Source organism: Erinaceus europaeus, chromosome 16, assembly GCF_950295315.1.
Source record: "Erinaceus europaeus chromosome 16, mEriEur2.1, whole genome shotgun sequence".
In the NCBI taxonomy this organism is placed as follows: Eukaryota; Metazoa; Chordata; class Mammalia; order Eulipotyphla; family Erinaceidae; genus Erinaceus; species Erinaceus europaeus.
The window spans coordinates 21,808,670-21,834,304 of NC_080177.1; the positions used below are offsets into that span (position 1 = coordinate 21,808,670).

The 25,635-nt window shown below is 39.5% G+C and overlaps 1 protein-coding gene across 9 annotated transcripts in view; it reads right to left on the reverse strand.

Annotated features, from left to right (window-relative positions):
* PEAK1 (pseudopodium enriched atypical kinase 1) overlaps positions 1-25,635 on the reverse strand; it is a 303,174-nt gene that overhangs the window by 68,498 nt on the left and 209,041 nt on the right. For 8 of the 9 annotated variants that reach the window (XM_060174717.1, XM_007525762.3, XM_060174716.1 and 5 more), the window contains one exon: positions 19,081-22,329. In XM_060174717.1, coding sequence (XP_060030700.1) covers positions 19,081-22,211 — 3,131 coding nt within the window. In that variant the 5' untranslated portion in view covers positions 22,212-22,329. The remainder of the gene's footprint in view (positions 1-19,080; positions 22,330-25,635) is intronic. The other variant, XM_060174715.1, reaches the window with a different exon arrangement.

Sequence of the window (25,635 nt, forward strand, 5' to 3'; positions counted from 1 at the left end):
GACCATTGATTTTTTTTTTCATGTTTCACATTTAGATAAAAATTCAGAAAATCTTCCCAAGTAAAATGTTAATTGCCAAATACAGACTTTATCTCCTAACAAAGTTTCACTTTGAATTTGAAACATGGTTTTATTGGGAAATATCTACTATAATGGATAAAACATCAAAATGGGGATTAGAGAATCCAGGTCCTATTTCTCTGTTACGTATTTCCTTTTCTTTCTTTCTTTCTTTTTTTTTTTTTTTTTTTTGCTTTATTTCTGCCTCCCTGCCCTCCTAACCCAAATCCTTTGCTTTGGTGAATAGATAAAACTCAGTACAAGTTTTACTTTGTGTGTTTTTTTCTTTTCTGTCCTTGTTTCTTAAGTTCTTTCATCTTTTGTACAAACTAGAAGACAACACCAGGAAGGAGATAATGGAGAAAATGAAAAAAATTTCCCCATTTCATCCAAAGACACATGGTGACAAATTCTGTACACAATGGACAACTACTCAGCTATATGAAAAGCTGAGATCTCTTTTGCTACAACACGGATGGAACTGGAGAAGAATATGCTAAGTGAAGTAAAGTCAGAAGGAGAAGTACTAATAGCATCCCTAAGCAAGGAAAAGCAAGGGAAAAATACAGAGACACATCAACAAACTGGTTTATTTCAACAGATCCAAGGACACACAAGGGAGAGGAAGGACAAAAATGAGAGGGGACTGAGGACCCAGAGTCCTGTGATGGAGGGGTAATTTGGTGGTGGATGAGAAATGCCTATCTTGAGAAAGGTGAAAATGTATCTGTTGGACAGGCCTTGTAAATCAGCATTTCCAACATACTATACTTTGCACATGTAGTAAAGGAGAAAACAGTGATTAGGATAGCAATATGTTTTTCAGGCTCGGTACACTTTGATATTCACTGATACAGAACAAGACTGTTAGTTGATAAATGGTTCACAAAGATTTAATTATGGCTTTTCTATTTCTGTTATTTAAATTCATGGTGGAAGAATCCCAGTTCTAAAATGCAATGTGCAATGTCTGCAATAATACTAGTATGGCACTGACATCAGTCAGGTTGAGTCACATCCTGACTGGTGCTGGTCTTTCTCTGAACCTCAGCATTCTTCCTGTCTTCTTAATGGAAGACAACACACAGTTGACTGTTCCTCAAACTCTTCAGCCAACTTTTCATTACCGACCAGTTTCTTATTGAGATTTGGTATGTCTGATCTGACACTGAAAACATTTTTTCATAACTCCACAAAATATCTTATTTTCCGAACACAGAGGATGAACTTAAGGTGCTCCAAGGAAACACTGCTACAGATTTGTCTGTCAAACAAATCCCTTAGTAAGTTACAGCTCATCAATCTGCAATATTCATACATAATTCAAAGCTGCAGAACCAATCTCCTGTGGGAAGTTCACTTGGCTTACCCAGGTGGTAGGATTAATCATTACACCATAAATGAAATAATCCTTTTTCTTTCCTAGCAAATTCGTTCAGGACAGATTTTTGTAAAGATTTTGTTAAATGGGGAGTCAGGTGGTAGCACAGCGGGTTAAGCGCATGTGGTGCAAAGCACAAGGACTGGTTAGAATCCAGGTTTGAGCCCTGGGCTCCCCACCTGCAGGGGAGTCGCTTCACAGGCGGTGAAGCCGGTCTGCAGGTGTCTCTCTGTCTCTCTTCCTCTCTATCTTCCCTTTCTCTCAATTTCTCTCTGTCTCTAGCCAATAAAAAAAAAGATTTTGTTAAATGTGAAAATACTTTACAAAAGGCAAATCAAATTTCACATTAGAATAGATTAAAGGTCTTTATGTGTCCATGTACTTTCCCAATTTCAGTTCAACTTTATCTTCAAATTCACCCACCTTCATTCAGCTTCAGCGGGGACAGGAAATGAAATCAGGTTTCTCTAAAGACCCTTTGCCCTTTGGGGTAAGTGGTATTCTAAATTCCCAGGAGTCAGCTCTCTTCAGCAGCCCCAATACACCTGTACATGCCCAATACACCCAATAAATATATGTGACTCTCAAAACATTCTTTGATTCCTCAAATTAAGGATAAAAAGGCACCAGAAATAGCAATTCATGGTCTCTAGAGCTGCTTATTTCTGTAGTTGTTGGGAGAATGAACTTTTGTGGAAATGGGATGAGCAGTGACACTTAAGGAAGAGAGTTCAATGTTATCAAATCCCACACTGCTAATCTATTAGAAGGGGAAAGAATTTCATTTTTTTTCTGTCTCTCTACCTCTAGAACCCCCCATAGATGTGACATTTCTTAATCCTATCCTAGTTTATAGGTCATCAACTTGATTCTACTATACTTTCCCATTTTGGCATTCTCACATAGAAAAGTGTGTCCATTGATCACTATCTCAGGGTCTCCAATTTCCTACTAAGCCTTCTGTAGTCTATAACTGAAAATTTCAAACTTTTTTTTTTTTTGACTCCAGAGTTATCGCTGGGGCTCAGTCTCTGCACCACAAATCCACTGCTCCTGGAGGCTATTTTTTCCCCCTTTTGTTGCCCTTGTTGTTTTATTGTTGTTGTGGTTATTATTATTGTTATTGATGTCATTGTTGTTGGATAGGACAGAAAGAAATGGAGAGAGGAGAGGAAGACCAAGAGGAGCAGAGAAAGATAGACACCAGTTGTGAAGCAAGCCCTCTGCAGATGGGGAGCCGGGGGCCCGAACCGGGATCCTTAACTTCAAACTTCTTATCCTGAACCTGTAACTGACACCTGATGAGTTCCAACTAATATGTCTAACATAGTCTGGTCAAACAAAGGTAGCTCTCACTGGTGTGAATGAAGTGGCTAGGCCTTGAGACGAGAAAGACTGGCAGCTCTGGGTAAGGTCTGGAATACATACTGCATAGTTTCACTTTTTTTTTTTTTTAATAACATGTGAATAGCAAATTAAAACTGTCTTCAAGGCACCAAACTATGAGACAGTAAAGTAGATAAAAACACAGGCCCCTGTAAATCACTGTCATCTTCAGAATACTAACAAAAATTTCAATTTAAAAGCCCTGTGGGGAGTCGGGCGGCAGTGCAGCGGGTTAAGTGCACGTGGCACGAAGAGCAAGGACTGGTGTAATGATTCCGGTTCGAGCCCCTGGCTCCCTACCTGCAGGGGAGTCGCTTCACAGGCGGTGAAGCAGGTCTGCAGGTGTCTTTCTCTCCCCCTCTCTGTCTTCCCCATCTCTCTCCATTTCTTTCTGTCCTATCTAACAATGATGATGTCAATAACAACAACAATAATAACTACAGCAACAATAAAAAACAAGGGCAACAAAAGGGAATATAAATAAATATTTAAAAATTTTAAAAAGAAAGTAAATATTAAAAAAAACCTTGTGAAATGTAAAGTCAGAATGGAATCTGCAAATTAATAGAAAAGGTAACCAAATCTTGGAAAAGAGCAATGAAATAAGGTTGAACTCTCAACAACAGAGGTATAGAAGGAGACTCAGCATCACCGGTTTAGTCTTGGTTCACTTCTAAAGAATGGGGTGAGAGAGATATTAATGTATATTTCCTAAAGAGTCAAGTAGAAGAAAGCACCCTTTCCCTCCGAGCACTCCAGCTGGATTAATATAAGAAGAATATGGAGCAGTATTTCTCAAATGCTGAACTTTTCTAGGGGATGGAAATTCACACTGCTCAGAACCTATGCTTACTGGACACAGCATGAAATGTTAATCTGTTTACATATTGGGAAACTGAGATAAAAAGAAGTGAAATGAATTGCCTGAGATCACATGAGTACTGGAGGTGGTAGAGTCAATAGCTGAATTAGAAACTAACCTACTCTAATATCTGTGTTCTCTCTACCAAAAACTTACTGTATTGTGAAGACTCAATAATGTTTGGCTATGGAGATGAAGAAAAAGTGCCTTGAAAAGAATAGCATTGTTGAATTGAAAATTATTAATGATAACAGATGAGCCCTACTTTTGAAAAATTCTAAACAAAGTCATTATTTACAAAGCAAAAGAATTTCTTTAAAAGAGCTGCTATTGTAGAAAGACTGTGTTTATATACATTTGCCCCCCTAACAATAACCACCACCACCTCTGTTTGCTTAGTACTAGGCACTGTGCTTAAAACACACATCTCCTAACAGTAGCACTAAGAGTAAGGCTTGTTATTCTCATAATAGCAAGTAACAATAATCACCAAAATTTACACAAGAAGTTTGCATCAGCTAATTCCTTGTGGAGGTTTGTGTTCTGTGGAGTAAGATCATACTAACATCTCTTATCTCTATTCAATAGATCTTGGAATCACTCTGCTTCCCCAATTGACCAATGACATTGCCAAATATGCCCCAGAGGGAGAGGGAAGAGATTCCTCCATTCTAATTTACATAAAGGACTTTATTTTATTATTTTTTAATATTTATTTTCACTTTTTGTTGCCCTTGTTTTTTTAATTGTTGTTGTAGTTATTATTGTTGTTGTTATTGATATCATCATTGTTAGATGGGACAGAGGGAAATGGAGAGAGGAGGGGGAGATAGAGAGGGGGAGAGAAAGATAGACACCTGCAGACCTGCTTCACCACCTGTGAAGTGACTCCCCTGCAGGTAGGGAGCCAGGGGCTCGAACCGGGATCCATATGCTGGTCCTTGCGATTTGTACCACGTGCGCTTAACCTGCTGTGCTACCACCTGACTCCCTCACATAAAGAATTTTCTAAACCCTTTATGTAAATTCTTTGGAGCTTCACAATAACTGACTAGGCTGGTTATGAGCTCTATGAAATCAGAGCAGCATTTGCATCATGTAACACAGTAGCCAGTAAAACTGATGATTCAAACCTAGCAGTTCAGCCCAAAGTCTGTACTCTAAACACTCTAGTTGATATAGCTGACCCTAGGAACAGATTTAGAGAGTATTTTTCATAACTTCCCTCCCCCTGAGAGAACAGTGCAATATATCTAAAAGGAGCCAGGTGTAAAAATTGAGCAGGAACATTTTAAGTAAAGAGGCATCACTGCTTAGAAGTGATACAACTGAAAAAGGGAGATAAAAGTCACAGATGAGAGCTTTATAATGAATTATTTCAAAGGGGGAGTTGGTAAAATACCTTACTTGTATAGTCCACTGCTTTGCCATGAACCTGATTCCAGGTTTGAGCCTGCCCCTCCTACACTGAGGGAAACTTTGGTGCTGTGATCTCTACCTCATCCTCTGCCTTTCTGACTTACTTTTTCTATGAGAAAAAGTCAGCCTGGAACAGTAAAGTCTCTCTCTCTCTCTCTCTCTCTCTCTCTCTCTCTCTCTCACACACACACACACACGATATATATATACTCAGAAAACAATTGTACAAACATAGTACATGTTATAAAGTAAGGGTTACCTTCTTACTGGAAGCTCTGGCTTGATGAAGATCACAGAAAAAGAAAGAAAAAAATTGATGGGGTCTACAGTCAATATTTATACACCTTTGCCATATTTGGGAGCCACTCTCTTCCCTGGTCCAGCTTTCTAGACCTTTTTCCAGCCATGACATCATCTCCCCAGACAATAACGTGGATCCACCTACATATCAGCTTTCAGGCTCAGGAAAAAATTAGTATAGTCAGGATATAACTAAAATAGGCCTACTAGCTTTCTTCAAAACGTAGACCCCAAATCTTCATCTGCAATATTCCAGCCTTAAGGTTCATGATTAGTCAACAATTTGTTTGGCTTTATGTCAACTCTTTTTTCAGCCACCAGGTTCCAGATGCTACCATGATGCTAACAGGACTTTCTAGGCCAGATGACCCCACCAATATGTCCTGGAGCCCCACTTCCCCAGAGCCCTACCCCACTAGGGATAGAGAGAGACAGACTGGGAGTATGGATCAACCTGTCAATGTCCATGCTCAGCGGGGAAGCAATTACAGAAGCCAGACCTTCCACCTTCTGCACCCCATAATGACCTTGGGTCCATTCTTGCAGAGAGATAAAGAATAGGAAAGCTATCAGGGGAGGGGATGGGATGAGGAGTTCTGGTGGTGGGAATTGTGTGGAGCTGTATCCCTCTTATCCTATGATTTTGTCAGTGTTTCCTTTTTATAAATAAAAATTTAAATAAAAAAATTTTTAAAAATCTGTGAAGACACCAACAATATGTCTTCCAACATGCAGCAAAATTTCAGTTCTTTGTAGCAACAGAGGACAGAGGTGAGCACAAAAGGCAGGGCCTGAGGACTAAAGAGCTGCTCCAAGATTAACCATTAACACCCGTTTTCTTCTATTCACCCTGCTAATTGAATAGCCCTCTAATATCCTTTTGGTTCTGTTGCTTCTGTTACAGATTACTCATAGATCCTTATGAACTATTAAGTCAAGTCCAGGTTTCTTGCAGGACTTTAAAGAATTTCATAATGATGCTACAACATATTTCTTTCCTTTTTAATATTTGTTTATTTATTCCCTTTTGTCACCCTTGTTTTATTGTTGTTGTTATTGATGTCATTGTTGGATCGGACAGAGAGAAATGGAGAAAGGAGAGGAAGACAGAGAGGAGGAAAGAAAGATAGACACCTGTAGATCTCCTTCACTGCCTGTGAAGCGACTCTCCTGCAGGTGAGGAGCCGGGGGCTCAAACCAAGATATCTTACGCCAGTCCTTGCACTTTGCTCCACGTGCACTCAACCCGCTGTGCTACCACCCAACTCCCATTGCAACATATTTCCATTCTTATTCCAAATGTTCTGAGACACAATTCTTCAGCAATGTATTTTTAACATCATGACTTCCTTCCTAGTATATTCTTCATCTTTGCTGTTCCTACATTCCCTTCCAACAGTTGTCTTCCTTTCTTACTTCCACCTAGTTCAAACTTAAAAAGACTATTCAAATCCCAAATTACCACTGATGGGGCCGGCTTCCTTCTCTAAACATCCATACGACTGACTGAAGTTTTGTGTCAGTTGCATATTCCATCCCCCCCCACCCCCACCCCCAACATATGTTGAAGCCTTAAGGCCCACTGTGATTGTATATGGTCCTGCTAAGGAAAATTTTTGAGATTAGACTAAGGTCACAGAGCATATGAGTAAGACCCTTAATAAACAGAACTAGTGTCCTGACCAGACAGTCTAGTCTCTCTCTCTCCCTCTCTGTACACACTGACTGAGGAAAGACAACGTGAGAACACAGTGAGAAGATGGCCATCTGCCAGCCAGGATGAGAGTCCTTATAGGTAATCACCTGGAACTTTGATCTTGAACTTCTGGTCTCTGGAACTGTGAGAAAATGTTTGTTGTTTAACCACCCAGTCTATGGTGTAAACTACGCTGCTGTGACTAAGACAGAAAGAATTGAGGTTTATACTCAGTAAATGGATATTGAATAAATTAATTCAGGCATCTAAGAAGCAATGCACTAGAGGATAGCATCTGGATCTGTACTTATATTCCTCCCAGGAGGGCTTGAAACAGGTTATTCTGAGGGGTAGCCAACAGGTGGAGTTGGAGACTTCTTTCTCATCAGTAGAGAGAAGAACAGGACAGATGTTCTTACCATTACCTGTCTCTGATACTGAGTAGTATTCCATCCAGGGGCAGCACAAGAGAAAGGGCTATGGTTAATTTCTGAGGCTATTCCATCCCATGATACCTCAGAGTGGGGATGGGGAGCTGGTGAGTGTGCACTAATTTCATTACTCTCTTCTTTTTAGTAAAAAATTTCTCCCTGTTATTAAGAAGTCCCCATTATAGAGGTACTATTTAAGGATAAACAGCTTGTCTTAGAATTAAACCTTTAATGTCATCAGATGACTCTAATCAATATTCTAACACAGTTACATTAAATAATCACTGACTGAAACTATGGCCTAGAGGTCTGAAGACAGGCCTAGAAATTAGAAACTCAGATGTAATTTCAGCTCTTCCATCAATGTTCTCTGTCGATGTCTCCCATTATTCATCTATAAAATGGGCATAGTGACATTTATAGGCATATGTATTAAGTAGGAAATTCATATAGAGTGCTTTTAAGAGAGTGAACAACTATGCCAATGCTGAGTACTTGAAGGTCACTTGACAGGTCAATGAATCAGTACACATTACTTCAGCCCTTGCTGGTCACAGATGTGCCTTTCTGCCCTAGGGCTGGCTCTGAAAGGCATGGGAAACACCACAGATACAACAACCACCACAAGTGGCAATTTAGAGCCATAAACCTCTGACATCAGAGTCTGGTTCTGTCACCTCCTTGCAAAGTGACCTTGAGAATACCAATGAACCTCTCTCTCTTCTCTCAATTCCCCATAAAGCAGGAAGTATGCACTGCCAGAGTTGCTGGAACAATTGGGATAGTATGAATGAAAGACAATGCCATAAGGATTACATGATAAAATACTGGTATTAAATGTAGAATAATTATATAAACAAGGATATAAAAGTGACCCAATAGGTGGGGAAATCTCCACCTAACCCCTCCCATTGTAATACACTAATTTTGATACTGTAAGGAAGTTAGTTTATGTCTGTGGGGTTATATCATCTTCCAAAAGAAAACAGAACATAAAGTTGTCTGATTATCACATCCATTATGGAGCAGAAACAGTTATTCTACATCATTCTGTGATTAGGATGAAATGAGAGAGCTATCAGTTTTCTCTAAAAGAGAATCTAAACATTCAACAATAAGAATTTTGTGAGCTAGGCTGGTTATATAGTATAGTGGTTATGCTATGAAAGGTCATTCCTGAGGCACCAAAGGTTCCAGGTTTAAATCCCAGTCTCACCAGAAGCCAGAGGTTTGAATGGCTGCTCAGATTAAAATACAACAAAACAAAACACATATGAACATATATGAATTTATGAACTCATATATATGTAAGCTTTATGAACAACATATTAGCAAAGACAGATGTGATTTTTTTGGTAAATATTTATTTATTCATTTATTCCCTTTTGTTGCTCTTGTTTTTTATTGCTATAGTTATTATTGTTGTTTTTGATGTTGTTGTTGGATAGGACAGAGAGAAATAGAGAGAGGAGGGGAAGATGGAGGAGGAGAGAAAGATAAGACACCTGCAGACCTGCTTCACCACTTGTAAAGCGACTCCCCTGCAGGTGGGGAGCTGGGGGCTCGAACCGGGATCCTTATACTGATCCTTGTGCTTTGTACCACGTGTGCTTAACCCGCTGTGCTACCACCGGACTCCTGACAGATGTGATTTTTATAAATACTGATAGTTTAGAGATTTCTCTAGAGCAAAAGAACACTTAATTAGGAGAGTAAGCAGCTACTTTCAATTTCTGCCTATTTTTTCTTATAGGAAGTAGGAATTTAACTTCCAGAAGTCAGTTTGAACCTAATTATTAAAAAAATTACTGGCTGGGGATATAACATACTAATTGTGCAAAATGATTTTCATGCCTGAAGTATCAAAGGTCCCAGGTTCAGTCCCAGCACCACCACTGTCCAGAGCTAAGCAGTGTTCTGGTAAAAAAAAAAAAAAAAAAAAAAATCTTTGCCAGGTATCTCTTGGTAATGAGAAGAGGTGGTGCAAATTCATATGTAACTGGAGTCTAAGCATCAAAGGATTGACACAATGAATTTTCCAGAGACAAAGCCATTACATCTTGTAACTCAGGAGTGGGTTGAACCTCAGACTTGCAAGCATGAGGTCTTGAGTAAGATTCCTGGCATATGCCAGAGTGATGCTCTAGTTCTCTTTCTCTCATTAATACAAAAACCTTTCTTTAAAAGGACATTACTTCTTACCATAGTCTAAGAAGTGCTTGGACTTAGCCCTCTAATACTATATGTACATCATGGATGGCCAAACACTGCCAAGTTTTAGCCTATACTCCGGAGCCTTGGACTGAATTAGAGGGCTTCCAGGATTGACTCCTGCATTACCTAGGAATATATCCTAGTTCTAAGGACTCTAAGAAGATCAGAATGGTCTTGGAAGGGTAAAGGAACACTTATACATATGGGCAGCATTCCAAAGGAAACCAAAGTATGCCAAATTCAATCTGCCTGTCCAAGTTAGAGGTTGGCACAGGCCTGGACAGAATCTTAGCTATGTGAGATATAACTGAATTCCTGAGATAGTGACTGAAGTCTTGGAGAAATTAGACTTACATATTCAGGAGAATATACCGGGTATGTTTGCTAACCAGGAGAATGATGTACAAGCTAGTAAAACAAGAGGACTTGCCAAAGGTCAGTGTCTCAGCCAGGGAGCAAATTATATCCTTAACTTTGGTTGGTAGGCTTAGTCATTTTAAGTGAGTTATTTTCTTGTTTATTATATTTTTTAAACTTTTGAAGATTTATTTATTTATTCATGAGGGGAAGGACAGAGAACTAGAGCATTACCCTACTAGATTACTAGAGCATTACCCATACACAATTACTAGAGCATTACTAGAGCATTAGTGAGTTATTTTCTTGAGTGAGTTATTTTCTTGTTTATTATATTTTTTAAACTTTTGAAGATTTATTTATTTATTCATGAGGGGAAGGACAGAGAACTAGAGCATTACCCTACTACATTACTAGAGCATTACCCATACACAATGCTGGGCTTCTAACCTGGGGCCTCATGTTTGTAAGTTTGTAGGTGCTCCTGTCACTCTGACACCTCCTGGGTTGTAAGTTATTTTAAACCATTAGATTAGGTGATTTTTTCAACTGATTAAATTTTTTTAACTAAAAGATTAAGATATATGACTGGTGATAGGTGTAGTTTACCAATGATGAAATAAATTATTTTAGTCAATGGTCAAGAGCTTGCCACCTGTTTAATGAAAGGACTACTAAGAGGGTGTGTATATATATATATATATAAACAAAGGAGGGGAGGATGAAATGAAGATAGAGGTGTGAAAAAAAGTGGTAAATCTAAAGGATCTAGGGATAGACAAACAGGCTGAGAGTATGGATTGACCTGTTTAAATTTTTTGATCATGGTAAGTTTAAAATGCTATGAAAATAAATAAAAGGGCTTTTAATGAGACAGCAGGCCCAAAATGAAGTTACCATTTTGTAAACCAAGACTTAATGAACTTAATGGCAGTCTCAGCCCCTCCCAGAAATTTAACCTTTAACCAGGCAATCTGATCAGCATTAATGAGGTAATCAGTGCAATAGACCCTTCTCTACCACACAGAGTGACAACTTAAGGTAACCTAGCCTGAAAAAAATTCCCACTTTCTTTGTCTTTGTGGCTAGAATAACCTTCCACTTCCTACAGTTCTTCTGAGCATCTTTCTGCTTGCTAGATGAGATATTATCTGATTCATGAATTGCTGAATAAAATAAGCAAATTTACTTCAAATTTACTCAGCTGGATTTATTTATTTAATAGGCTCCATTGTAAGATGTACTCCACTGAGTGGTCATGCTGTAGCACTGTTTCCTGATCACTGTTTTAAATTATAATTAAAGAAAACCAAAATACTGGAGGTAGATGAGCAAGGGGGGAAGATTACACAGGGATGCAGAGGTCATATGCTCTGGGCTTTTTTCAATGTAGGGATATGATTAGATTACATTTTTAAGGCAGAGCACTTGGCTCTTTTAAGAACAGATTTCAGGGATGAGACTTTAAGAAAGGATTATCAGGGCCAGGTGGTGGTGCACTTGGTTAAGTGAACACATTATGGTGTACAAGGACCCAGGTTCAAGCCCCTCGCCCCCCACCTGCTGAGGGAAAGCTTCACAAGTAGTGAAACAGGGTTGCAGGTCTCCCTCTCGCCTCTCAATTTCTGTCTCTACCCAATAATAAATAAAAAAATTAAAAAAGAAAGGATTATCTTAAATTCTGGTGTCCTAAGCATAATTTGCAGAAAGACATCAACTCATGTTGCTATGTACTGTGTCAGATATTTTATAGAAATCTACTTAGTTCTCATATTATCTCAGGGGGAGGGGAGGTATTATTATCATTATTGCACAGTTTGGGAACCTTAGTTGAGAGATTAAGTCAAGTCACATAGTTACGAGTTGTCATGGTGGAATTTAAGTTATAGCCTGTCTGACTACAGTGCTTGCCTTTTTCTCACTGTGCAATATTATTCCCCATGCTACAGACACTAAGAAGTTACAGAAATGACAGGTAGGGCAGTACAGAAATTCAGACCTAGTTATAGACCAGACTAACCACTAAATTGATTTATCTTGATCCATACTAGCCATTTAGAAATGACACTGGATGGGGTATACTCCACCAAAGCAAAAGATGCTAGGGAGGGAGGGTGGGAGAAGGTAAGAGGGGTTGATAAGGACTTTGAGGGGATTGACATACCCATGTATCAACAATCATACTGTAAAGCACTAACCCCCCCAATAAAATGAAAATATAAATAAACAAAATTAAAAAACAAAGTTTTTGAAAACTCTGCTAATGTGGCTTTCACAGCTTCCTGATACTCAAAACATTGTGTTGTTAAAATTCGGAGGCTCCAGCTGGCCAGGCTAGCTTCACGGGCGGGTAACAGAGACAGCCAGAGACATACGGCTGGGCAGGGAAGCTGTATTTCTTTATTCAGGAACAACGATTTATAAACTAAGACAAGCTAATCACCAAACAGAACTCTGCTGCCTCTTTCCCCCGCGACGGCGCCAAGCACTCTCTAACTCTGCAACTCTGCAACTCTCAAACTCTGGAACTCTCTCGGGGTTCCTAGGGGCGGGGCCAAGCGGGCTGCAAAACTAACAGGACTGATCCAATTTTCTTGGTGGGGGAGAACTAGAACAACCCAATGTAAAGCATACAACAACACTGTTTTCTGATTCATTTGGTAGTAACATTAGCAACAACAACAAAAATTGTAATACTATATAGTGAAATGTGTCAATATCTGAAATATCTACATTAACTGGTATACCAGTAATTTACAAAAGATCCAATATGAAATTATGCATGAGTTAAAATAAAGATCATTAATACTGCAAGCTAGACCAATAAATTTTAATGCAACTGAGTACAAAAAGTCCTTTGATGTGGTTTCATATTCCACATTTTAAGTAACCTTTAGAAAACAAGCACTTATTAAGTTCTGGTATATTATATCAAGGAAATATATCTAAGATTTTCTATAAGGCTATTAAAACATTCCTCCCTTGGGGGCTGGGCGGTAGCACGGTGGGTTAAACACAATGGTGCAAAGCTCAAGGACCTGTGTAAGGATCCCAGTTTGAGCCCCTGGCTCCCCACCTGCAAGGGGGTCATTTCACAGGCATTGAAGCAGGTCTGCAGGTGTCTATCTTTCTCTACCCCTCTCTTGATTTCTCTCTGTCCTATCCAACAACAACAGCTATAAAAACAATAACAGTGGTCCGGGAGGTGGCGCAGTGGATAAAGCATTGGACTCTCAAGCATGAGGTCCTGAGTTCAATCCCCGGCAGCACTGTACCAGAGTGATGTCTGGTTCTTTCTCTCTCTCCTCCTATCTTTCTCATGATTAAATAAGTAAAATCTTAAAAAAAAATAATAACAACCACAACAAGAGCAACAAGGGCAACAAAATGGGAAAAATTAAAAAAAAATAAAAAATGGGAAAAATAGCCTACAGGAGCAGTGGATTCATAGTGCAGGCACCGAGGCCCAGCGATAACCCTGGAGGCAAAAAACAAAACAAAACAAAAAAACCTTCCTCCCTTCTCTCCCTATGCACCTATATGAGGTAAGATTTTTTTCCAGATGTTTTTATTTTTTTAAATTTTGTTTATTTCTGGGTGCTTTTCTAAGACCACATACATTTATTGTTTTAGCACGAATGACCGACTAAGCAGAGGTGCTACTAACATGTTAAAGCACCTAATATGTGCCAGATCCTAATTTTTCTTATTATACACTCAAATTCATTTTGTGATGGGTATTACTTATAGCCACTATACACTAATGAACCAGAAAGACTATAAAAACTGAAGATCTCAATGGAACCATTTTTAAATGGTTTAAACAAACAATTTGTTAAGACTCTTTAAATGGTTTTGTTTGTTAAATTGGAGTTGTAAGCATCAGTTGTCTTTTATTCACTATCTAATAAAGGATGAAGCCTAACCATAAGAACTTACAAACAAACAAACAAACAAAAAATGAAGATCAAATCCAAGCCCAATGCCTCAACAGTTTGACTATCTCTGCCCCCATTTGTTCCTATGGAACATATATTATAAAATTAAGAGATATAACTTATATCACTGAATAGTTGGGAGAAATAAACTTAGTAGCAACCTAATATTATAATAAGGCTCTATACCTTTTAAAGCTTAGGGTCTGGCCTTCAGATGGTATTTATCAATCCTTATGTACAGTTTGGATCTGGAATATTCACTTACTTATGTAGAAAAAGTTTTATTACCATTTCTCCCAGCAATGGGTTCTTAGCTGTGGGATGGTAATTAAATGAGTACATTACCATCAAGCCAGAAACACAAATGTTGACATTCAATGGTAATGTTTTTTCTCTCCAAATGGCATCAAGTAAATACCAGTGATGTAGCCAAGTAAATGAGATAATTATTGCAAAACAAGCAGTGTATATTTTCCAATGAGTATTCATGTTTTGAACTTTCCAAAAAGTTTCAAAAACTTTTTTATTTAAGACCTCTTTTTTATTTTACTCTGGGACACTATAAAAGTGGAAATTCCAGCATGTCTCTAAGAAAAGCTTAACACTTCAAAATCACTTCACTTAGACTATAGTAAATGGGCCCTAGATCAGATCGGTGGAGTTTACAGTTAATGATATTTACATACATTTCTCATATTTGGAAGCTACTCTCTGCCCTTATCCAGTTTTCTGGTCCTATTTCCCAGCTCTTACACCATCTTCCTAGATAATACTTTTAGCCCACCTGCATGTTAGCTGTCAGGCTCATGTAAAAATTAGTAAAGTCACGAACCCCTCGGAATTACCTAAAGTAGACTTCCTAGTTTCTTCTTCTTTTTTAATATATTTATTTATTTTCCCTTTTGTTACCCTTGTTGTTTTTTTTTACTGTTGTTGTCGTCGTTGGATAGGACAGAGAGAAATGGAGAGAGGAGAAGACAGAGGGAAGGAGAGACCTGCAGACACCTGCAGACCTGCTTCACCACCTGTGATATGACTCCCGTGTAGGTGGGCAGCTGGGAGCTTGAACCAGGATCCTTAGGCCGGTCCTTGTGCTTTGGACCATGTACACTTAACCTGCTGTGCTACTGCCGGATTCCCTCTTAGTTTCTGCTAACATGAAGACCCCCAAATCTCATCTGCTATACTCTTACCTCTAGGTTCCTGATTATTAAACACTTTGTTCTGCTTTATATCTTAGTGCTTTTCAGCCACCAAGTTGCAGATGTTACCATGATGCCAACCTGACTTCCCTGGGCAGAATACCTCAGCAATGCATCCTGGAAACCCACCTACCCAGACCCCTACCCCACTAGGGAAAGATAAAAACAGGCTGGGGTTATGGATCAACCTGTTAATGCCCATGCCCAGCAGAGAAGCAATTACAGAAGCCAGACCGTCCATCTTCTGCACTCCATAATGATCTTTGGTCCATACTCCCAGAGGGATAAGGACAAGGGAAGCTTCCAATGGAGGGGAGGGGATATGGAACTCTGGTGGTGGGAACTTAATGGAATTGTGCTCTTCTTATCCCCTAATCTTATCATTATTAAATCACTAAAAAATAAAATAAAAAAGAAAAACTACTGGTGAGCTCAGTGGTTCTCAAAGTGTGAACCAACACTATTATGTCACTTGGAATTTGTTAGAAGTCAGGACCCATCTTGTACTTACTGAATCAGAGACTTAAAAGGTAGGGCCCAGAAATCTGTGTTTTAGCAGCACAGCTAAGTTTGAGAACCAATGGGACAAATAAATTGCTTCATTTGGATTCATGGAAGTTATCTACATATTTTGAAAGACATGAATGATCCATTTGCAACAAAACCTGTGAAAATTTAAGTAATCTGTATAGTAATGGGTATGCTACACAAAGGGTCTGGGCTGCCCTTTTAGCCCACACACTGTGGCATGCAGCCAAGATACAGTCTTATTCAGAAGAAAGGTCAAATAATGGCTTGGCTCTGTCTGCCTTCCAGAATGAAGACAAATACACCACAGTCATACTTAATGAGGAATGAAACTATGTATTGATCTGTAAGAACTATCTGCCATTCCTTCATAACTCCAAACATGTGCCTTTTCTGTTAACATCTTTCTGAATAAAACAGTGACCTGAAATGCATATGCTTATTACTAATGGAGCACAACATTCTACTATCCACTTCTAACTGTCAATGACAATAAACTAGCAGCTTTGCTATTTCATAATGCAGATACTTGTTAAATAGCCTTAAAAATCTTATTTTAGTAAGTGTGCGTGTTTCTGTTTCTAGAATTTGCTGGGAAAAGTGAAGGTATTAAGTTTTTGTACTAACAGTTTCCTAAAGAAAATCTTGTGAGACAATCTGCCTGACATCAGTTTGCTGTTTCTGTTGGAAAGAAGACTCGGAATGAAAAGAAGACTTCTGAGTTGGGGAGTCAGGCAGTAGCAGGTGGCACGAAGCACAAGGACCGGCGTCAGGATCCCGGTTCGAGCCCCCTGCTCCCCACCTGCAGGGGAATCCCTTCACAGGCGGTGAAGCAGGTCTGCAGGTGTCTATCTTTCTCTCCCCCTCTGTCCTATTTAACAATGACAACATCAGTGATGACAACAATAACTACAACTACAATAACAACAACAAAAAAAAGGGTAACAAAAGGGAAAATAAATAAATAAATAAAAGAAGACTTCTGAGTCAAGAAGTATGGGCCTAAGAATCAGATTAGTGGAATACTTAGGGTATATCTATGAAAGAACAGGTGATACAAAGAAACCATCTCATTTTGTTACAAACTTGTGATAATGGGTCCTTGTTTCTACTGACAGATCATTGATGTTGCTTACAATATAAAGGAGAAAGAATTTAAGCTTTCTGAATATAGATGCTTATATGAGTGATAAGTGAAGACAGAGGTATAAAACTTTTTAATAGCTCTTACATTCATTTCAATGTAGCATTTATAATTAGAATATAGCAGACCAGGGCTTCAATTCTAACAAGTACTAACACTATGAATCTAGCAAATTCTCCTATAAATTTTTTTTTTTTTTGCCTCCAGAGTTATTGCTGAGGCTCGGTGCTGGCACTATAAATCCACTGTTCCTAGAGGCCTTTTTTTTTTTTTTTTCCATTTTATTGGATAGGACAGAGAGAAATTGAGAAGGGAGGGGAGATGGAGAGGAGAGAGAAAGACAGACATCTGCAGACCTGCTTCACCATTTGTGAAGCATTCCTCCTGTAGGTGGGGGCTGGGGCTTGTGTGGGCCCTCATGCTTACTATTATGTGTGTTTAGCCAGGTGTCCCATCTCCCATCCCCCTCCTCTTATTAAAATTTTCAAAAGCTTTAATTTATTTGCTAATGATGGAGAAAAAGGAGGAAAGGAGGGTGGGAAAGAGTAAGAGAGAGAGAGAGAAAGAAAGAGGATAAAATAAACGAGAGAACATACGAGAGTATCACTCTGGCATACATGATTTCAGGCACCAAACCTTGGACCTCATGTGTATAAATGACACTGTGTCATTTCCTGGGCTGCTGGCTGTTTTGTTTTTTTTTTAATGAAAGAGAGGAAGAAAGTAGAGCATATACCATCATTTTATGTGATACTGGCAACTGAACTCAGGCAGGTCCTCATGCATTTAAGGCATGTGCCCTAGCCCTGGCCATTTCTCAACTTCACTGTTTCAGTTGCCCAATTTGAAGAATATAATAAATTTGCAGGTCTGTTAATAAAGACTTCTGATCTTTGGGAAGTGTTAAACACAGAGGAGGTGATTAGTAAACAAAATATTGAAGTGTTACTTTAACCAAGGCCTTGAGGACTGATATGGGTATATATCCTGCCTTGCTAAATTGGGCCTCAGTCTTAATGATCAATTCCCCCTATTTCACTCACATGCTTAATAACTATAGCCACACAGGACACAGAAGAAAACCTTACAAGCAGGGCATTTAAATATTTTATAAACTGTATATACATTATCTGTCTAAATTGTGTATGTGTAGATGGACAGGATGGGGATCAGAGATTTCATAAACTGAAAACAATACAATTAAACTATTCTTCATTTGTAACAAGGTGCCATTCATCTAATCCATTTTACCTATTATTCCTTTTATAGACTTCTATCAGTAGACCTCCAAAATTCAACCTACTGTTATCTGCATAAAAATTGTTGGAGACATAGAAAAAAATAACTATAACCAGATCTTTTTCATAGCCCCTGGAAGGAGGACTGATAGAATATTCTCTTAAAATAATATACATTATGGGAGTCGGGCGGTAGCAACAGTGGGCTGAGTGCATGTGGTGCAAAGCGCAAGGATCCTGGTTCGAGCCCCCGGCTCCCCACCTGCAGGGGAGTCGCTTCACAGGCGGTGAAGCAGGTCTGCAGGTGTCTGTCTTTCTCTCCCCTTCTCAGTCTCCCCCTCCTCTCTCCATTTCTTTCTGTCCTATCCAACAACGACGACATCAACAACAATAACTACAACAACAATAAAAAAACAAGGTCAACAAAAAGGAAATAAATATTAAAAAAAATAATATACATTATATACTTAATTATATATTAAAAACTTTTTTGTGAAATAGAAAAAGAATGGCTTAGTTTTATTTCATCCACAGCGAGGGGGAGAATAATGCCACCAGTGTTTCATTTGATTCTTCCTCCTCCTCATATTATCATGGCAGTTCAAAGCAATGCTCTTATTTATTACCGTTGGGTGTTAGGGGTTTGCTTTTCTATACCAAAGTACCTCTACATTCACAAGAATGCAACAGACTAACAACTAAAGATCCTGGGCCATAAACCTTGTCCAGAGCAATGAGCTCACTTTAATAATATTCTAATCTTAGAATGCAGTTATGAAAATAGATGATGGCCACCATCAAAGGCTGCTTACAAACAAACAAAAATGGCTCTTCTGTAATGTCTTCTTAAGACATAAAATACTTAGCACCAGAAAAACGTGTTTAAAAAGAAATTTCATATAACAACCGGTTCACATTACGTACCTGAGAGTTTTTTTAGAGATCTGTGAAGGGTGACTCCTTTTCTTCTTCTCTGAGTCCTGTGGTAACCCATCCTCTGCTCCAGCCTTCTCCAGGGCTGCTGACTGTTCTGCTCTGGCTTTGCTCTGGTCCATGCTGAGCTGGCCTTGGGCAGGTTCACACCTGTACATGAAGACGATGGCTGGCTTCTCACTCGCCCCTCCTTTTGCCTCTGTGAACCAGTGGTGGCGCTGAACTGGAGGAGGAGGCAGCATGTGGATGACCGTCCCATCCAGGCCCACCAGCTTCCCCTTTTCTCGCTCTTTCTCTTTGTCATCCTCCTCATCTGCCTTCCGACGGCGGAAGAAACTTTTAAATGATATCCAGCGCTTAGGTTTTGCATCGGCTGCCCGCCTGCTACCTTCAGAGTGCAAAACTGATTCTGCCTCTGTTGACCTTGTAGGGCTGGTTGGCTTGGTCCAGTTAGTGAAATGCCTCTGCAAAAGATTACTTGCGTGGTAGGGGGAGGAAGTAGAACGTGGTGGGGGGAAGGGAGGTGGTGGCTCATTTGGGGAGTCAGTGGCTAGTTTGGAGGCAAGCATGGCGGTTGGCTTAGTGAGTGGATCTTTCTGTGCTTTGGTGGTAGGGCTTTCTGTAGTCTGAGGGGCTTCGGCCTCACCACTGGCCTGAGCTATAAAGAGAGATTTGGGCCGGACTAGTGTACTCTTAGGTGTACTCTTAGCAGCCTCGGCATCTGGAGGAACTGCATAAAGCTCTTCCACACTGCAAGCTTTAGGGCCAGACTGAGCCATTTCTGGGGGAGATTGTGGGGGTTGGATAGAAGCCACAATCTGAGAAAGCACTGTACTTGCTTTTTCTCTGGTGCTGCTACCTGCCATTTGACTCTCCTGAGTGCCTTCAATTTTGGCCACAGCTTCTTGAGTGGTTCTTGGGGCCTTTGATGGGGAGCTGTGGCTGGAACTATAGTTTCTCTGTGGTGATGACTGACTTCTGTTAAGACAGCTGTTAAACTCCTGAACCTTCTGAGCCACTGATCCCCTTTTACGCTCCGTGCTACTTGAAAACGCCTTAGATTGGGGACATTCAGAGGGTTTGTTAGTGGTGTTATCAGACACTTTGCTTTCAGTTTCTATTTCTTCATAAGTATGGCTTATTATACTTGTGGTTTTTTCCTTCACTGAGAGTTCCCCACTTGTTCCGAGAAAACTTTTGTAAATGGCTAGATTATCATATGCGTTTGGATTGATTACAATGGGAACCTTGATAGCATTTTTGGAACTTCGAGCATATGTTGGCTCATCATGAATGATAATTGGAAAGGGTGGCATACCAGCATTGTTATAACTGTTAAATTTTATTTCAGACAAATTAGGTGACTTAACAGGGATGGTTTTGGAGGAAATGTTTGTAGCTGTGGGTGAAGTAGGTGCTGATTTGTGACAGTTTTTCCTTAGAGGGACATTTGGTCCAGTTCCGCCACTAATTAATTCCACTTTTGGTATCTTTTGTCGTGGACTCGTACTGGAAGTCCAGACCTCCTGGTAGCGGATTGCACTAGATTTTTGGAAATGGGCACTCATTTGTCCTGATGCCAGTGTAGGTGATGTCACTGGAGAATTGGGAGTAGAAGATGAGCTTTTTGTCTTTGGGGTATTAACTGAACCCTTAAGGTTCTCACTGGCCATGGCAGCTGATACATCCACAATAGTATACGGCTTGCACAGTGGTTGCTCCAGGTTCACAACACGATAGGGCTTTGCTTGTTCTTCTACAGGAACTAGGCTTATTGTTACTGCCTGACCAGAAATATCTGTAGAGACTTTACTTTCTTGCTTCTCCGTCTGTACAGCAATTTTGCCACCCTTCTCTTCTAATCGGAGGGCAAGGACAGCTTTGTGTGTCTCTGGAACTTTCGCTGAGCTTTTGGATGTTTGTGATGGGTCCTCCTGACTATTACCAGAGGGACTTTCATTACTGGTCTCACTTCCCTTCATGTCCTTGGGATCTCCTGGGTTCCCAGGAGATTTCCCTCCATTATCGATCTTTTGGGATAAACTACTGGCTGTTTCAGAGCGGGACTCTTCTGTTAAAGAAGATTCTGGAGATGTGGAGTCAGATGACACCATGCTCTGAATGCTTCCTGGTGCATAGGGGACCACAGAATTCTCTTCATAACCATTCAAGATTTCGTCATAACTGTCATCATAATCTACAGCACAGATTCTCTGTAGAGATTTGTTCCGGAGGGGAACTGTATTCCATTTTTTGCCCACAAAGAATCGAACAGGAGACAAAGTGTTTGCCCTAAAGTTAGCAAAGCGAGGCTGCCCTCTCATGCGAATCTCCATGGCCAGCAGCTCTTCATCACTCTCATCCCAGCTCTCGTGTTCCTCTTCCATGTTACTGAAAAGCACATCTTCCTCACTCTCTTCACCACTAGAAAACTCAGGATAACAGAACCGGCCCCCTTCATTACTGATCACCTCTGTGCTCCCACTCAGAATAACGTGCTTGTCCTGGGGGTCCTTTATCCCACCTATCATGCAACTTGGTGGGAGCTTTCTTTCCAGTGATTTTTTATAGCAATCATTTATTCTTCCTAAGAATGTTTCTCTGGAGTTTGTTTCATTTCCTGTTATTTGTGGGGTGGTATCCAAGCCTGCTATTTCCTTTAACACTTCAGTTAGTCCATTATTGTTATTCGTTATCTTCTTTGCACTATCATTATTGCCATATGGCTTAGGAACAGGGTTAAACCCTTCAATATCATCCTCATTATTATTATTAAGTGGTTTCTGACTCAAGGCTGTCCTATTTCGGTTCCACCCAATGATGATGGGTTTGTTCTCACAGTGTTCTTGGATACTAAGCTCACCACATACACTTTGCCCATCCGCTACCATCATAGTGGGCTTCACAGCTATGGTGGGTTTTTTAGCCACAGGAGGCCGGAAATTTCCCGTGTTCCTGATGCGGTGGTTGTTACTATGATTGGCATTAGTTTTCACATTGCCCTGGGTGACAGGTGACTTCTCAGTGTCTGGGGGGAGCTGGTGCAAGCTTTTAGGCTTAAAGCAGTTTTTGCATTCACCAGGTTTCCAAACGTGTTCAGTAAAGGTGTTACAAGCAGACATTTTTAAAAATAGAACTTCACAGGCAATGCTTTCCTTTCAGTGCATGGCGAAAATCTCATCCATTAGTTTTCACCTTCCTTCTGTATCATACATAGCAGCTCTGGTAAGTTTGATCAATCTGTGTGGGAAAGAAGAAAGATAAAATCTGATTGAAATAGGCACTGTGAGGCTTATCATGATAAATGATTTGGGAAAAAGCTTGGCTTTATTTCTAATGTAAAGAATGTATTTCCTTATATTAAAAGTCTAAGAAAAAAACTAATTTGGATACTTTATGAACTTCCTAGCAGTATTTTGAAAAGTTGGGATCTTTTTTGTTTTTGTTTTAATGTGGTGCGAGGCTCTAAGGGGTGTGATATCTCTGGCACCCACTAAATCGGTTTCTTTTTTTGAACATAATTTTATGCACTCTCATATGTACCACATATAATATTTTACTTAAAGTCTCTGTGGCAATGATACTATGGTTTTACTCTCTTGGGAATTTTTTAAAATATTTTATTTTATGAAAGAGATATATAGAAGGAAAGATACAGAAAGTGAGACTAGAGTAGTGTTCAGCTCTGGATTATGGTGGTTCTAGGGACTGAATATGGGAACTAAGAGCCCTAGATATGAAAACATTTTTTTTTTCCCCCAGAGCACTGCTCAGCTCTGGCTTATGGTGGTATGGGGAACTGAACCTGGGACTTTGGAGCCTCAGGCATGAGAGTTTCTTTGCATAACCATTATACTATCTACCCCACCAGGCATGAAAGTCTTTGCATAACTAGTATGTTCTGGAAAACATATATATATATTTATTTATTTATATTGCCACCAAGGTAATTGCTGGAATTTGATGCCAGCACTACAAATCTACTGCTCCGAGTGCCCACTTTTCTCCCTCCCTCCCTTTCTTTCTTTCTTTCTTTCTTTCTTTCTTTCTTTCTCCATTTTATGTGATAGGACAGAGAGAAATTGAGAGGGGAAGAGGAGATAAAGAAGGAAAGAGAAAGAGACACCTATAGACCTGCTTTACCACCAATGAAGCATGTCCTCTATAGGTAAGGGGATGGGGGCTCAAACTCTAATCCTTGCACATGGTAACCTGTGTGCTCAACCTGGTGCACCACTGTCCAGCCCTCCTGGAAATGTATTTAAATGTATTTAAAACTGTTCTTTCTAGGGCTGGCCAGATAATTCACCCAGTCGGTGTACCTATTTTCTTATGCATATGACCCGCATTTGAGGCTAGTCCCCACTGCACCGGAGGACTTTTCTCAACCAACTATACAAATGGTTCCTGAAAGTATAGTCTCAGGACTTTTTATTGTTGTGGTTTATTGTTCTGGTTGTCTCTTAATCTACCTGAGAAAACTGGTTTAGAGTGGTGAAGATTCAGAGATGACTGATAAGGAGATAAGAAAGAAGAGGAGGGGAAGAGGAGAAAGAACAGGTGAAGAGGATAAGGAGAAATTGTTCTTTCTATTATCCACTAATCTGTCTGACATTTAATATTTTGTTGTGTGTTTTTCTATCTACACTTTACATTTTTTTATTTTTTATTTTTTAAATATTTATTTTATTTATTTATTCCCTTTTGCTGCCCTTGTTGTTTTATTGTTGTAGTTATTATTGTTGTTGTCGTTGTTGGATAGGACAGAGAGAAATGGAGAGAGGAGGGGAAGACAGAGAGGAAGAGAGAAAGATAGACACCTGCAGACCTGCTTCACCACCTGTGAAGCGACTCCCCTGCAGGTGGGGAGCCGGGGTTCGAACCGCGATCCTTATGCCGGTCCTTGTGCTTTGCGCCACCTGCGCTTAACTCGCTGCAGTACAGCCCGACTCCCAAACACTTTACATTTTGTGTATCTTCTAGACTCTACAAACTCAATGCATTCAAAGTCAGCTATACTTTTTTTTCAACTTTAAGAAGCTTTCTACTCTAGCCAGTCTTCCTCTGTCTCCTAGGTCACTCTCCTCTGTCTTCATCTTATTTCAGTTAACATCACTATAATTTTCCTAGGGAGCTAAATCAACTTTCACACCATTCTTTATACCTTTCTCTTCATATCTAAGTTCAGATTTCACTAGCTGCCCAAATTAGTCTTACCAATTTCACTTACTACATTGTATTGGAACTCATTCTTACCCTTACCAGACATTAGAAGTTCAAGAACTCTCCATTGTATGGATTCCTACAATAGTCTGTTAGCTGATTTCACACCTGTACCTCTCTACAATTCAATCTCTTTACATAGCCTTATTTGTCAAAGTGTGATCCTTATACAAACATTATCAGTATCATAGGGAGGCTCATTAGATATGCAGTATTTTAGGTATTGACCAGATCAGTATTTTATTTTACTAAGATTACCAGGTTTTTACACTGTTCCATGCTACCATCATATTAAACCTTCTAAAATGCTCATATGATCATATTATTATTACCTGACTTAACTATTCAGTGATCCAATCTTAGCTAATGCATTAGTTGCCAGATGCCGCTGTGCAGACTAAGGGTTACTAGATAAAGAATTATCTGGCTAACCAGCTTAGCCCCACCTACTCAATCTCTGAGGAAAAAGTACTTATATAACAAGAGAACATATACATTTTCATTAATTTTTGGACAGAATTAAAACTGTAACAATCAAATACAATTTTTATAATATAGCTGTGTTAGTAAGAAAGTTGGAATTTTTTCTGGACAAGGTTCACATTTTGTTTAAATAAGATTCAAAGTGAGTGTTTCATTAAATTTGATTACAAAGGTATGTTTATCTATGGTTTACAAAACTATGTAAGTTTCAGGACTATAGTTTTACACCCTGATAAATGTATATGTCATACTACACTCACCTCCAAAGGTCTAGTTTCCATACACCACTATCCAGTTAAAGCTACACATTCCTCCCAACCTTTGGGCTTGCTCCCTCTGGCAATGACCTGTATCCTCTACATCAAGAGTATCTTTAAGGCCAGGGGTATATCTTAGTCCTCTCTATAAGTCCAGTATAACAAGCTGTTTGGTTAAATGCACAGGCTTAGTGTTAATTAAAAAACTGAGTCTTGTGTTTTTTTTTCCTCTCATTTTAGGCACACAGTTGCAGACCTACCCACTCTATATTATAAAAAGTTGGCGGTAGATATGTACATATAGGAACTATCTTAATAGCTGGAAAGTTAAACTTCATTTATTTGCAGTGACAGGACCCTGGGTTTGGCCAGAAACCTGGGCTCTCCAATTTTCAGCATATTTGTAAGCAAGAAAAGAATATTTTCTTTAGCTAATGTATACAAATCTGAGCCCATTATAAACAATATCCATAAAGCACTCTGATTCAATGGAAGTACAGACTTAAAGATCAAAGAATTTCACACAGAGAGTCCAACAACCCAGCCAAACTCATTCTTGGCTGAAGACCATTGAACAGCTCTT